The sequence below is a fragment of the Primulina tabacum genome, chromosome 3 (assembly GCF_025594145.1).
Source record: "Primulina tabacum isolate GXHZ01 chromosome 3, ASM2559414v2, whole genome shotgun sequence".
NCBI lineage: Eukaryota > Viridiplantae > Streptophyta > Magnoliopsida > Lamiales > Gesneriaceae > Primulina > Primulina tabacum.
Window position 1 is genome coordinate 8,959,403 of NC_134552.1, and position 14,648 is coordinate 8,974,050.

The 14,648-nt window shown below is 33.7% G+C and overlaps 2 protein-coding genes across 4 annotated transcripts; one reads left to right on the top strand and one right to left on the bottom strand.

The window, feature by feature from the left end:
* The first annotated feature begins 657 nt into the window (after positions 1-657).
* LOC142539990 (glutamate--tRNA ligase, cytoplasmic-like) lies at positions 658-4,695 on the top strand. Its single transcript, XM_075645808.1, is given in 7 exon segments — positions 658-873; positions 1,489-1,585; positions 1,775-1,928; positions 2,249-2,277; positions 2,279-3,373; positions 3,682-4,149; positions 4,263-4,695. Coding segments are annotated over 7 exon segments (2,193 nt in total). The 5' UTR covers positions 658-742; the 3' UTR covers positions 4,482-4,695.
* A 1,514-nt stretch (positions 4,696-6,209) lies between these two features.
* LOC142539991 (germin-like protein 5-1) lies at positions 6,210-13,316 on the bottom strand. Of its 3 annotated transcripts, none has more exons than XM_075645811.1 (2): positions 13,092-13,316; positions 6,210-6,917 (listed from the first exon to the last, which is right to left on the bottom strand). In XM_075645811.1, the coding sequence occupies exons 1-2, from the start codon at positions 13,207-13,209 to the stop codon at positions 6,382-6,384; spliced, it is 654 nt and encodes a 217-aa protein (XP_075501926.1). In that variant the 5' UTR covers positions 13,210-13,316; the 3' UTR covers positions 6,210-6,381. The 3 variants fall into 3 exon arrangements, with proteins under 3 accessions (XP_075501926.1, XP_075501925.1, XP_075501924.1); XM_075645810.1 differs by lacking the exon at positions 13,092-13,316 and adding an exon at positions 7,575-7,765; XM_075645809.1 differs by lacking the exon at positions 6,210-6,917 and adding an exon at positions 11,746-12,548 and having other exon boundaries at positions 13,092-13,296.
* Between the last annotated feature and the right edge of the window lie 1,332 nt (positions 13,317-14,648).

The following is a 14,648-nucleotide window of genomic DNA, read 5'->3' on the forward strand; positions in this document are numbered from 1 at the left end:
ACTTGCTTCTCGCGTTCCGTTAATAGTCAGATATTGAGAAATATCCAGAAAAGAATTTCCGAAATCAATATGATTCTATTTTTGTTCTTTACGTTTGAAGAAAGGAAGGATCCTAAAGAATTGATATTTCTTTTAGTTGTTGAATCTCTCTTTGATTGATCGGTGTGTGATATTCTGAATCTCATTACTAATAAAATCCAAATGATCTCTGGATTGATCAGAAGATCCTTTCAGTTGGCTAGAATATGCCACTTGAACAAAACTAAATCTTGTTGAATTATTTTGAAGATTTGTCGATATATACCGTACTTTTCTAAAAAAAAACTGATATTTGTTGTTCACAAGTGAACTTGAGAATTGGTAATATAAAAAAAGATTTCAAATCTTTCATTCTAGTTTTGAATACAATGGATTTGATATGCAAATTTGAATTTTTTCAAAAAAAATTTAAATACTCATCAAATGCATATAAATCATTTCAAAGTGTAAATATTTTGAATATGATCTACCATATAAATAATTAGAAATAATATAATAATTTTTTTTTAAAAAAAAGTTGATGGGCCAATCCGTTCTCTCTCGATCCAAATGGTCCAGCCCAACTTTTAACCCGCCAACACAAAGAGGGCCCAGTTGAGGTGCCTGGGACCAAACCAAAATTTGCACCGCTGTTGTAAAAAGTTTAAGCACACTGTTAGCGTAATTTTGGAGTGCCGGTGGCGACGCGATATTTTACCCCGCGATGGAACTCAATTTCTCCGCCGATTCTCCTCCTCTTGCCGCCATCGCCGCCGCGAAAATTGCCGGTGTGTCTCTCACGTCAAATTCTACTCTTGCTCCCGGCTCTACACCAACTCTTGCCTTGTCTAACGGGTTATTTATTCTCTTTCTTATTGCAATTTTTTTAACTCATCTATGATAATTGCTCACCTGTAAGCTTAAATTTAATTTTTTTTGGAAATTATTTTAGGGACATTCGGGATATCCTGAGCTTTGAAGGGGTAACAGTCAAACTTTTTTAACTCATGATTTTGAAACGGGATGCTAACTCTTGTTTGAATTCTAATGTGGCTCAACAAGTTCTAGATTAGGTTGTTCATTAAACAAATGTACGGGAATATTGAACAGAATCCAGAGTGGAGTCTTTTAGTTCTCATTCTCATCCAAATCAACAGTAAACAAACTTCTGCCTGTCGTCTAGGCTTTGATGAGACTAAAGTAGGGCCTGTATCTAGCAACCTTTAGATGCGAAACTCTTGAAATTAATAATTGAGCATGCAGTATTGAAGCAGAGATTGTGTATATTATCAAACTAATCCATTTTTTGTGTTAATAATCATGGTGCTCTGCCCTTCTTCTGGAATTTTTTTGTGTTCGTTTGTGTTTCTGTTTGTCTTTATCATGAACTTCTTTGTACCCATTTTCATGTTTTACCTGTAAAATACTAAAAAAGAATGGTCCGCACATGCTAACCCAATGGATTTTCAGACAGAGGCTGCAAGGAGCTTATGTACTTCTGAAATATGTGGGTAGGACTGCCAGCATTCCTGATTTCTATGAGAGGGACGCTTATCAATCATGCCAGGTTCCTTTTCTGTATGTTTTGTTTTTTCGAATGTGCTATTTGTTTTAATTTAGGAAAATAGATATTTGAAACCTGTATTAATCTTTCTTCCCATTCTTTGGTAGAATAATATTCTATTCTAACTATTGATTTCCTTTTTTCATAGCTATGGGATTTGGTATTGATGACATTTATATATGTGTATCGTAGATTGATGAATGGATTGATTTTGCTCCTATCTTTGGTTCTGGATCTGAATTTGAGGGGGCATGCAGCTCAGTGGATGAGTATTTGCTGGAGCATACTTTCCTAGTAGGCAACAGTATTTCGATTGCGGATGTAGCAATCTGGGCTGGTCTTGCAGGTGAACTATATGATTTTGCTTAATCTAATTTCTGCAAGTAATTGGGTGCAAGTTTTGTTAAGTGAATAACTAGGTACTCCAGATGTCGTTTCTCTAATTCTCGTTCCTGACTCCTGATAGATTTCACGCCTCCTTATTTTTCTCTTTGTATCATATATTGTTCTGTAATTGTCCTTTGTTTTATACGTGGCACTAACACCTTCATTACTTTTGAAATTGAGGATAATTGGCTTCTCTTATGTTTAATTTTTTCTGCATTCTGTTTTAATCTATGTTATGTTTAATTATCCACGTGTTTGTGTATACCTTTTGTCTTTCAGGAACTGGTTTGAGATGGGAAAGTTTGAGAAAAATCTAAGAAGTACCAAAACCTTGTTCGGTGGTTCAACTCGATTTCTGCTGAATATGATGGTGTGCTAAGTGAATTTCTTGCAACCTATATTGGGAAAAGAGGCTCTGGAAAATCAATACCATCTAACTCAAAAGAGCCGCAAACTTCTAGTTCTCGATCCATTGCTAAGGAGAATGGTGTCCATGTGGATGAAACAGCAGGTAGCCGATCCGCCTTTCAGCTGGATCTCCCTGATGCAGAGGTTGGGAAAGTGAAGTTGCGTTTTGCACCAGAACCCAGTGGTTATCTTCATATAGGTCATTCGAAAGCAGCATTGTCGAACCAGTATTTTGCCGAGCGATATAAAGGACAGCTGATTGTGAGATTTGACGACACCAACCCTGACAAAGAAAGTAGTGAGTTTGTGGACAATCTTCTTAAAGATATTGAAACTCTAGGGATCAAATATGATGCTGTGACATACACATCAGACTACTTTCCCCAACTCATGGAAATGGCTGAGAAATTGATCCGTAAGGGTAAGGCCTATGTCGATGATACTCCACGTGAGAAAATGAAGGAGGAAAGGATGGATGGTGTAGAATCAAGATGCAGAAATAACAGTGTGGAGGAGAATCTCAATTTGTGGAATGAAATGATAGCTGGCTCAGAGAGGGGATTAATGTGTTGTCTACGGGGAAAACTGGACATGCAGGACCCAAATAAATCACTTCGGGATCCAGTGTATTACCGCTGTAATTTGACTCCTCATCACAGGATCGGATCTCAATACAAATTATATCCAACATATGACTTTTGTTGTCCGTTTGTTGATGCTGTGGAAGGCATCACACATGCTCTTCGATCAAGTGAATACCATGATCGAAATGACCAATATCATAGAATTCAATCGGATATGGGATTTAGAAGGGTCCATATATATGAATTTAGTCGGCTGAATATGGTGTACACACTTCTTAGTAAGCGCAAGCTTCTGTGGTTTGTCCAAAATGGCAAGGTTGAAGGATGGGATGATCCTCGTTTTCCTACAGTTCAAGGAATAGTGCGCAGGGGCCTGAAGATTGAAGCACTGATACAATTCATCTTGGAACAGGTAAGTTTATTGTTCTCTGATGTATAATACTGCAGGAGCATTTATTGGTTAATGGCAAAACAATAACTGCTGATACAAATTGTTTTTCATACTCGAGCAATCAAACAAGTTTGTGATGATTTTGAGAATGTCTTATGTGAATGTGTGCGTGTGCACATGTTTGCCTGTTTTACCTACATCCCCAGTGCCAGATTTTGTCTGGTGTTATATCGGGTGGGATGGTGTGGAGGGAATCTCTAAGTGGTCATGCTTGTCACATGACAGCAATATGATAATGGTGCTCATAGTCTTCTTTATATTTGTTATAGGGGACCTCCAAGAATCTCAATCTCATGGAATGGGACAAACTCTGGGCGATCAATAAGAAGATTATTGATCCCGTATGTCCCAGGTATACTGCAGTGGTTGAAGAGCAACGTGTTTTGCTGATTCTAACTGATGGTCCCCGCGATCCCTTCGTGCGAGTTTTACCCAAACACAAGAAATATGACGGCGCTGGAGAGAAAGCCGTAACTTATTCAAATAAAATATGGATGGACTATGCTGATGCGGAATCGATCGCAGTTGATGAGGAAGTCACTTTAAAGGATTGGGGCAATGCAGTTGTGAAGGAAATCAAGAAAGACCAAAACGGCATCAAAACTCAGCTTGTGGGAGTTTTGAATCTCAAAGGAAATGTCAAGACAACGAAATTGAAACTCACATGGCTTCCAGATTCCAACGAGCTCGTCAGATTAACGCTAGTAGCCTTTGACTATCTCATCACAAAGAAAAAGGTGACTTTTTCGTCAGGACGAGAAAGCTTTCCTTCATTCCAACTTTAATGGTTCTTATCTATTTTTTTTGAGTTTGTTCTCTTGTTACGATTCATTCCTGTTTATAATAACAGCTAGAGGAAAACGAAGATTTCGTTGATGTGCTCAATCCCTGTACGAGGAAGGAGACACATGCACTTGGGGAATCTGATATGCGGAACTTGAAGCGTGGTGACATAATACAACTGGAGAGGAAAGGGTATTACAGATGTGATGTCCCTTTTATTCGGCCTTCAAAACCGATGGTCCTCTTTGCAATTCCAGATGGCAAGCAACAAGCCATGACGAAGTAAAATGAAGGAAATATAGTGTTTCTCGTCGGTCAGATATTATTTTTGTCTGATTATTTACCTGATGTTGAGCGTATCCCACCAAGAAATATTTGATCTATGAACACGGTCTACCGATGATTTTTTGTGATTCATGGAACTGCATTGTAGTTCACTGGTATATCTGACGTTTGATTTCCGATAGTTAATATGAAAATGCTGTCATAGTTTAACTTCATTGTTTTACAAGTCATGTTTGATGTGCGAGTCTTGGAAGGAAGCATACCCTAAAACGAACTGCAAAATCCCGTGGCCGACTTGTTATTATTAACTAGTTTAAGTGCGTATAGCTAAATGTAATTCTTTCTCGAGCACGTGACTTATCATTTCATTCATTTTTATGGCTATGGTTTTGTCATTGTAAAACAAATTATAAATTAATGCAAGAATCGGATTACTCTGCATAATTCATGAAGTGATTCTAATTAAGAAAAAAATATGCCGTATAAATCAACAAACGCAAATATGAAATATGTGATAATTCAAAGAAAAATCAGAGTGAAATCGTGGTACGAAAATGTCAAAGACGCAACGGTGTGATTTTTCATGATTAATTACTTAATTAGTTGTGAACTTGGACTTGATGGTCCGAACTTGGTTAACGTCGATCTTAAAAGCAGTGGCCAAAACATTATCCGGTACTGGCCGCCACGCCACGAACAGCATGGTGGAGATGGACTTCGTTCCGGGGAGCTGGCTATCGAAGGCGGGAAAATTTTCATTGTTCTTCTGAAAATGGACGAGACCTTCAGGGAAGACGAAGACCTCTCTGCTCTTAATTGTCTTGGTGAAGAAGACGTTGGCGACCCCACTTGCAGCTCTCCGTGGATGACGAATGGCGATCTCGGTGGCACGTGGATGAGTGTGCGGTGGATTGAGACCGCCGGTGGCGAAGTCTATGCGGGCACGCCGAGGGTGTTCAGGCCAGGGACCCACCGTGGCGTTTGACTTGCAGGCATAACCGTTCACTTTCACAGCTGGTTTAATTGGCACATAAGAAGGGAAACTGATTAATCATTTCTCAAATATATAACATAACCATTAAAAAAGATACATTTACTAATCGACTGATAAGCATAGTATGTATGTGTATATATATATATATATACATATATTCAAATGCGTAGCTAGATTATTGTTGTCTTTAATTTCATGTCAAAATATTTAGTCATTTGATCAGATTTAGATATCAAAACTTGAAAAGAAGACATATTTAAAATAAATATATAAAAAAGGAAATGAATATACAATTAGCTTGCACATACAAGAAAGAAGATGAACAGCACAAATATGTTGAAGCATGTGCACAGACCCTGCTTGCTAAGATGAACAACATTAAATTTCCTCATGGTGAATCGAGTGTCACCTGCTCCATTGATCGAGATGGGGAAATTACTTAAATATTCTTTCTTATTATTATTTGAGTGACAATTTCCAATGGGTTGGGATAATTCTGATACAAATTTGAATTTGATCCTGTACGTTTGTGATAAAAATAGGTAACGTGAATCATGTGTTTACTTTGAACCCATGCCATTAATCCCCCAATCGAGTGAGATGGGTAAGATCGTTCGTTTAGTGGGATACCCCTTGTAAATGAATCTATTAAAACATCGTCATCAAAACATATCAACTCCCGACTCTTTATTATCTCATGGCATTGGTGACCAAGATAAGAGTATTTGATCTTCATTGAATATCAAACACTAGTTCATTTGAAGGATTTTATTCTTAAAATGAAAAGAAATTAGCCATACAAAGTACAAACGTCATAACTTCAAAATAAATGAAAAATCAAATTATCAGACGGAAGACAGACGATCGGAAAAACAGTGTGAACTTTCATTTCTAACCATCACCATGATCATTTGGGCGCGAATCTGAGCTTGATCTTCTGAACTTCGGGAGTCGAAATCTGGAAAGCCTTCGACAAAACATTATCCGGCACCGGCGGAGACGCCCCGAACAAGGTCGTGGAGATGGTCTGCGTGCCCGGAAGTTGACTATTGAAGGCGGCGATCACGGCCGCGGGAACTCTCCCGTTGTTCTTCTGGAAGTGGACGAGGCCTCTAGGGAAGACGAAGATCTCGCCATTTTTTATGGTCTTGGAGTAGAGGACGTTGGCGGTGGTGATGAAGCCCACTTCCAGCTGGCCGTAGAGGACGAACACGATCTCGGTGGCGCGTGGATGAGTGTGTGGTGGGTTGAGACCGCCGGGGGCATAGTCGATCCTGGAGAGGGAAACGCCGAGGGTGTTTAGGCCTGGGATTCTCTGCACGTTGGCACCCGTGACTAGTGATCCGAAGGTGTTGTTGGTGGCGCCGGGTTTGGCCAGGAGGGCGGAGAAGAAGTCGTCCGCCGACGTGTGAGACTTACACACAAATCCGTTCACTTTCACAGCTGTTCCAATTTGGAGGCAAAAACGTCGATTCAACTACTTTTTAAAATTATTATAAACATCTATATCTAATAATTTTCAACTAGAAGATCTCTATTAAATATTTTGCTCGAGTGTAACACAAATATAATATAGTTTCTTTTAAAAAAATAAAATACAAAAAATACCCATATCATAAATGAATAAAAATGATATGTTAACATAAATTTAAAAGGGAAAAATTACTCATATAATTACAATATCAAATGAAATGATATCCAATGAAGTGGTAAAACATATACAATTAATTTCACGAAATTAAGTTGAATAAACCATATATTATTCAGTGAAATAAAGTCTCTCTTTTTTAGCATGCAAGACTATAGAGGCAAAGAAGTAGTAGGCTTGGTACGTAATTAATCCTCAATTATTCAGGCAATAATTATATACTGTATTTTATAAACACATTGAGATGATGATTTATTATTATTTGAGATAATAATAAAAAAAATTTGAAATCAATTGAAGGCTTCACATGTCAACAAGAGAGAACAAATTAACTAAAGATCGAATCAAAGTTGAAGCATCAAAATCACAACTGGTATAGAAGCTAGTTAATTAAATTATATATCTACCTAATGTATAGAAAAAATTAAGGAGAATATAAATATAATTTATACCAGAAGCAAGATCAGCAACACATATATCTTGAAGCATGTCCGGGTCGGCAGAAGCTCTTCCGGCGACGAAGATTATAGCCATTATTGCCAGCATTCTACAGAAGCCGGCGGAGGCCATGGCGGAGCTGAGAGGACAAGAAAAAAGAGATGAAGTGGGATTGGTTGGGATGAGTGAGGATGTGTGCAGAGTTGAAAAGTGGGTGAGGTTATTTATGAGTGTGAAAAAGTTGGAAGTCTTCCTCCTTATTAACGAAGTCCCATTTTTTTTTTTTTTTTTTTTTCATTATATCATTAAATTAAATTAAATTTCCTTTTTGTTTTGATTTTGTGGTCGAGAAAACAATTAACATCTGGTTTCAAATCTGACGGCTGTATTCAATGTAAGAAATTTACTGATTTTTAATAATGTTTGTAGATTTTAAAAGTTTAAATATATTCAATTAAGACTTTTACATATTCTATACAAGTTTAATGATATTCAAAATAGACTTTCATAGAGTTTTAAAAAGTCAATTGATATTTAACATTGACTTTTAAAAATTTACAAACATACATACAAAACCACATATATACACATGTAATGATTAAATGATTTAATTTTTAAATAAGTAAATTTATTTATTAATATAAATATTGAAAAACTATTTCAAATTGAATATGTTATATATGTAAATTAATTATTGGTTCAACTAAATTAATAAAAAAATAATATGTTATAATTAAGTACAAAATTTATAAAATTCTATAATAATAAATTCACAAAAATCAATAAAAATCTTGCAAAAAAATCTTCATGAATCCACATAAATTTGTTATAAATTTATGAGAATTTATAAAAGTCAATAAAAATCTATTAAATCTATAAAAATCGATCATTTGAAAAAGTCATTCAAAGTAATCAAAACTCATGTCCATCTTCTAATCGATACATTTTATGAAAAGAGTAGGTCTCTAGTGAGAGTGTCTCACGAATATTTATCTGTGAGACATGTCAACCCTACTGATATTCACAATAAAAAAAGTAATACTTTTAATATAAAAAGTAATAATTTTTCATGGATGACCCAAATAAGAGATCTGTCTCACAAAATACGATCCGTGAGACCGTCTCACACAAGTTTTTGCCTAATGAAAATAGTATATATTTTTTTAAAATGATATCATAAAATTAGTATTAAATCAAACAGTTGACTAAAAATCGATACATATTGTCTAATATCCAATTGTTAAATTAAATACTTGAACGTGTACTTGAAACTACGTTTCTATCGGAAAAAACAAAAAGCACGAAACATGCCGTATTGGACCCGAGAGACGAGGATCAAGTCCAAGAATAAACCGTCCATTTAGTCCACTTCTTTTACTTTATTACTTTCCACGAATGTACCAGCTCAAAAAATTTATTATTCGTACTTTAATTATAATTTTTAAAAATAAATTTTTTTTATATAATGCATAAATCCCTTAGAAAATTTCTATGATTAATTAAGTGATGAGACTAAATTGCTCATTTTTTTAAAAAGAGAAATCGCATGTATCTTTCCTAATTAATTAATTAATGTAAATTTTAAAATCCATAAACCCAATAAAATTTTCCACTTTCTCATACTCTATCTTTTATTTTGACAAGTCGGAAATAGCTTTAAAGTGATTTCAAATGCAAATTAATTTTCCTTCATTTTGAATATTTTGTTCAATTTTAAGATGATCGGTTTTTTCTCTAATTTATAACATATATTGTGTGTCATACGCCACGATTACATGACATTAATGATTTCAGATTTTAAATATTCTTTTTTTTTAAAAAAAAAATGCAAAGATTCGACTCTGTCAATTTAATAAGATTCAGAAGACACTAAATTTAATTAAAATTAACTGGATATTTTTTTTTTTTTTAAATTAAAACCTTTCAGCTTGCATTTGAAAGTCAACGTCTACATACATAGAATAAGTCACAATGAAAAAAGACGAGCTGCAATTAACACTAGTTGAACGAGGGGATCATCTAATTACATAATAATAAAAGATAAATATGGATTATTTATTAATCATCGCTTCTCTTAGGTTGTGTTTGGATCGATTGATTTTTAAATATACGGATTTCAAATATATTCGAATGTTTTTCTTAAAGTTTTAGAGAAATTAACAAGACCATATACTTCAAACTCATCCTTCTATATTTATATATTGTTTTATTTTAATTATGTTGGATATCAAGTTTACGGAATACATACTAAAAGCAATTGAATCTATTCTATTTTGTATAAAAAATATGTAAATAAATAAGTTATAGATTTAATATTTCATAAATATAATCGAAATCTTTGGATTACATTTCCATTCTACCAAATGCAACATTGGAGGAAATTTGACGACTCAATTTAACTCAAACTGCCAAATTGGTTGTTTATTGTCTTTTTGTTTTATTATTATAATTGGACGTTTTTGTAGAACGAGTGCCGTAATTATTATTACAAAAACTTTAAAAACTCTAAATGCAATTATATAAATCAGAGCCAAAATGTATGAAAGTAATTTTGGAACCAAAGAAAAAAAAATTCACCGAAAATTAGTTAAGTATTGAGATCTCTTCTTAATTAGTTAATAGTGTGTGTGTGTGTGTGTGTGTGTGTGTGTCATGTGTTAACCAATATTAGGTGATAAAAGCTTATAATTTACTGTCATTTATATAATTTTATTTGAAGAGGAAGTTATAGTCGATGAATCTACTGTCTGTTTCGTTTTTAAAATAATTCATCGGTGTTGAACAACATATTTACAATGTCCAAATTGCGAAGTAATTATGATTATTTACCCGAAATAATTAACGTTATTCAGAAAAGAAATGAAATAGTTATGACACTTAGTTTATCCTCTTGATTACTTTATTTTGAGTATTAATTGATTCCAATATCCACATAATATTCTCCTAATCTGCTTATAATATATATGTTATTTGATCAAAATAAAAAATAAAAAAATTCCACAATTGCTTGTTAAAATATTATTTAGATGTCACAATTAACAGACATCATTTTCAAGATTTACAAATCATTAAATGATGTAACAACATACTCTCAAGTAAATTAAAACTATAGACGAAATTATCCGATCCGCCTATAAATTATTAATTAATGTGTATTAATAAGTTTTCTTAGCCAGCGCAAATTGAATTATTTAGTGTGTTCGTTAACTAGTGCAAGTTGGAGTTTGTTGAATTTTCCTTTGATATAATATATGGAAATGTTGGAGTTTGTTGAATTCTCTTTTTCTACGTTTGATCCTCTTTTTTTCAATAAAATAAATGGATTAAAATTTTTAAAAATAATAAGTTTTAGAATAATCTTTTGTAAACGAATTCAGATGTGTTAATATTATACAAATTTATCTAACCGGTCCATGTGTTACTAATTTAGTTAGCATTTTGAATACTCATAATAACACCTATGCTTAAATTTTTTTTTATTAACGATCAGGCATTCAAGTTGTGTGTTTAATATAATACGTGTAAATTATGTATTGCACATCTTTTGTTTATCAAATTTTGATTTAGTTATGATTTTGACAAAATTGAGTATGACATGAGACTCAGTAAAATATTTTTTTATAGTTAAAAAATACGTATAGCATAGTTATTTTTACTCAAGACTATTGTAGAATTAGAGAGAAATTTCTTGACTTATTATAAGATTAGATAATTGATATCCCATGGATGAGCCACTACCCCTGGCTCATCCCTAGTCCAAATGGAAGACAGACCCAACACGGACCCATGTATTTTCCTATAAATTTCAGGTTCGGATGTATAACTGATATATTCATTATATTATTTTTCAGCAGCACCCTTAGCTGCTCTCCACTTATATCCCCAGTCTCTGACTTGAGCGTCGGAAAGGCTACGCCAGAACACCATCATGGCCCTCTTCTAACGGTCGTATTCGCGATTTCAGGCTCATGACAATTTCAAAATCTACGTCTGGAATAGTGACACTTGCTAGAATCAGACCCTAAATTTTCCGTGAGTATCAATAATAAATTGAAATTTTATGGATAATATAATTATTTTAAATTCCAATATATAATCAAACAATAATTAGTTTTTCATATATATGTATATATATATATATATATATTAGAGATTAAAGTTACTCACAGTAAATTATACTGTTAATTAACCAAATACATAATATGCGATTTATTCATATCTTAAATCTCCTGAAGTCGGAGATACACACAATTTTCATGCATGTGTAACGCTACAAAGAAATTTGAAGAACATCAGATTTTATTGTTAAAATGGAAAGAAATCAGGGAAATCTTCATGCAAACATCAGAACATCAAATAAACGATAAATCAAATTATCAAACGAAAACAGGCAATCAATATTCTCGGATTGAAAAAACAGCGTGAATTTTTCATTTTTAACAATGACGATGATCATTTGGGTGCAAATTTGGACTTGATATTCTGAACTTCTGGAATCGTAATCTGGAACGCCTTCGACAAAACATTATCCGGCACCGACGGCGACGCCCCAAACAAGGTGGTAGAGATGGTCTGTGTGCCCGGAAGCTGACTATTGAAGGCGGCGATCACGGCCGCGGGAACTATCCCGTTGTTCTTCTGGAAGTGGACGAGGCCTCTAGGGAAGACGAAGATCTCGCCATTTTTTATGGTCTTGGAGTAGAGGACGTTGGCGGTGGTGATGAAGCCGACTTCCAGCTCGCCGTAGAGGACAAACACGATCTCGGTGGCGCGTGGATGAGTGTGTGGTGGGTTGAGACCGCCGGGGGCATAGTCGATCCTGGAGAGGGAAACGCCGAGGGTGTTTAGGCCTGGGATTCTCTGTACGTTGGCACCGGTGACTAGTGATCCGAAGGTGTTGTTGGTGGAGCCCGGATTGGCCAGGAGGGTGGAGAAGAAGTCGTCCGCCGACGTGTTGGACTTGCACACAAATCCGTTCACTTTCACGGCTGTTCCAATTTGGAGGCCAAAATGTCAATTCAACGACTTTTTAAAATTAACATCTATATCTATATATTTATTAATTTTCTTCTAGAAGATCTCTATTAAATATTTTGCTTGAGCGTAACACAAAAATAATATAGTTCCTTTTTCCAAAATAAAATACAAAAAATACCCATATCGTAATTAATGAATAAAAATGATCTGTTAACATAAATTTAAAAGGGAAAAATTACTCATATAATTACAATATCAAATTAAATACAATCGTAGAGCAAGAGATATCCAATTAGCTAGGTGGCAAAATAAGCAACCACTTTTAATCAACAACATTAATAACATATACAAATAATTTCACAAAGTAAATTCAATAAACCACATATTATCGGTGCAATAAATTTTTTTTGGGTGCATGCAACTATGCAAGATGCATTATAGAGTAAGAATTGGCTCAATTATTTTGAATAATATAATGTTATGTTCCCTAATTCCCTACTCATGCAATAATTATATACTATATTTTATAAACAAACTGAGATGATGATTTATACCAGAGGCGAGATCAGCAACACAGATATCTTGAAGCATGTCCGGGTCGGCAGAAACTCTTCCGGCGACCAGGATTATAGCCATTATTACTAGCATTCGACAGACGGCGGCGGTGGCCATGGTGGAGCTGGAGGACCAAGAAGAAAGAGATGAAGTGGGATATATTGGTTGGGAAGATTAAGGATGTGTGAAGAGATGAGAAGTGGATGAGATTATTTGTAGGTGGGAGGGATCGTTTAAAGTCTTCCCGAGGTCCCATTTTTAAAAATATTGATTTTTCATGTCTAAATGTATATGATATCGTTAAATTAAATTAAATAAATTTTTTTTTCTTTTTTTTTTATAAGTCGGTCATGATTTTATTATAATTGTATGTACAAAGTTGTCGACTGTTTTTTTTTTTTTGTCTCTTTTTAATTATACCCATTCAATTAATTTCATGAAAGAGCTATTGGGTTTTCTTTCAAATGATCTCACGTACATATCCGTGAGATAAAACCACTTGTCCATATTTGCATTAAAAAATAATATATTAATATAATAATAATTTTTATGAGTCGAGTTGGGTTGGAGATTCATCTCACAACACAAAATTAATTTGTGAGACAATCTTATAATTAATAATTTTGTGTTCTTATTTAAATAACCAATTGTTGAATTACATATAGGAATTTAAATTTTTCAAAAATTGAATGTGGAAGTAAAATATATGGTAGACGTGTAGAAAATATATACTACGTTTTTGTTTTTATAATCGAGAAAAGCACGAAACTTGCCGTATTGACCCGATAATTGGATCAAGTCCGAAAGAATAAAATGCGTAAGATTAATCAATCGTGGAACCTTCCATTTGAATTTTATTTGATTAGTTTACAAGAATTTACCAGATCCCATATTCAAGTTTCCAATTATTTTTTCCTCGCGTAATAAACTTTTATATAATTTTATAAAAATATAAATTACAACCACTAATTTTTTTAAAAAATAATTTAAGGGATATTTATTTGTGTACACTTCATTGGAACATGGAGAAATGCCTTGTATAATAGATGAAAATGCATGATTTGAGATTTGTTTTTTTTTTAAAAAAAAAAACGCAAAGATTCGACTGCGTCAAAATATATTTAAATTTAATAAATTTCACAAGGCAGTAAAGTTAATTAACTTGTGTGCTTTTTTATTTAATTAAAATAAAATAGATGATTTTTTAATTAACTTCCAGCTTGCATTTGAAAGTCCACTAACCTCTATATACGTAGATTAATTCAAATCATACTATATGTGAAAAAAATACGAGTTTGTAATTAACATTCATTGAACGAGCTAGGGATTCAGTTAATTACACGTTAAAGAAATAATAAAAGATAAATATGGATTAATGATTGATCATCACTTTTATAAAATTCTGTTCGGAAAAATTTGACAAATTACGAATCATTTAGTCCAAACTGATGAAGTTGTAAATCTATTAGATGGATGTCACTTTAGAGGCGTTCATATAGATGTTCATAATAGATACAATGAAGATCAAACACGCACACACACATATATATAATCGG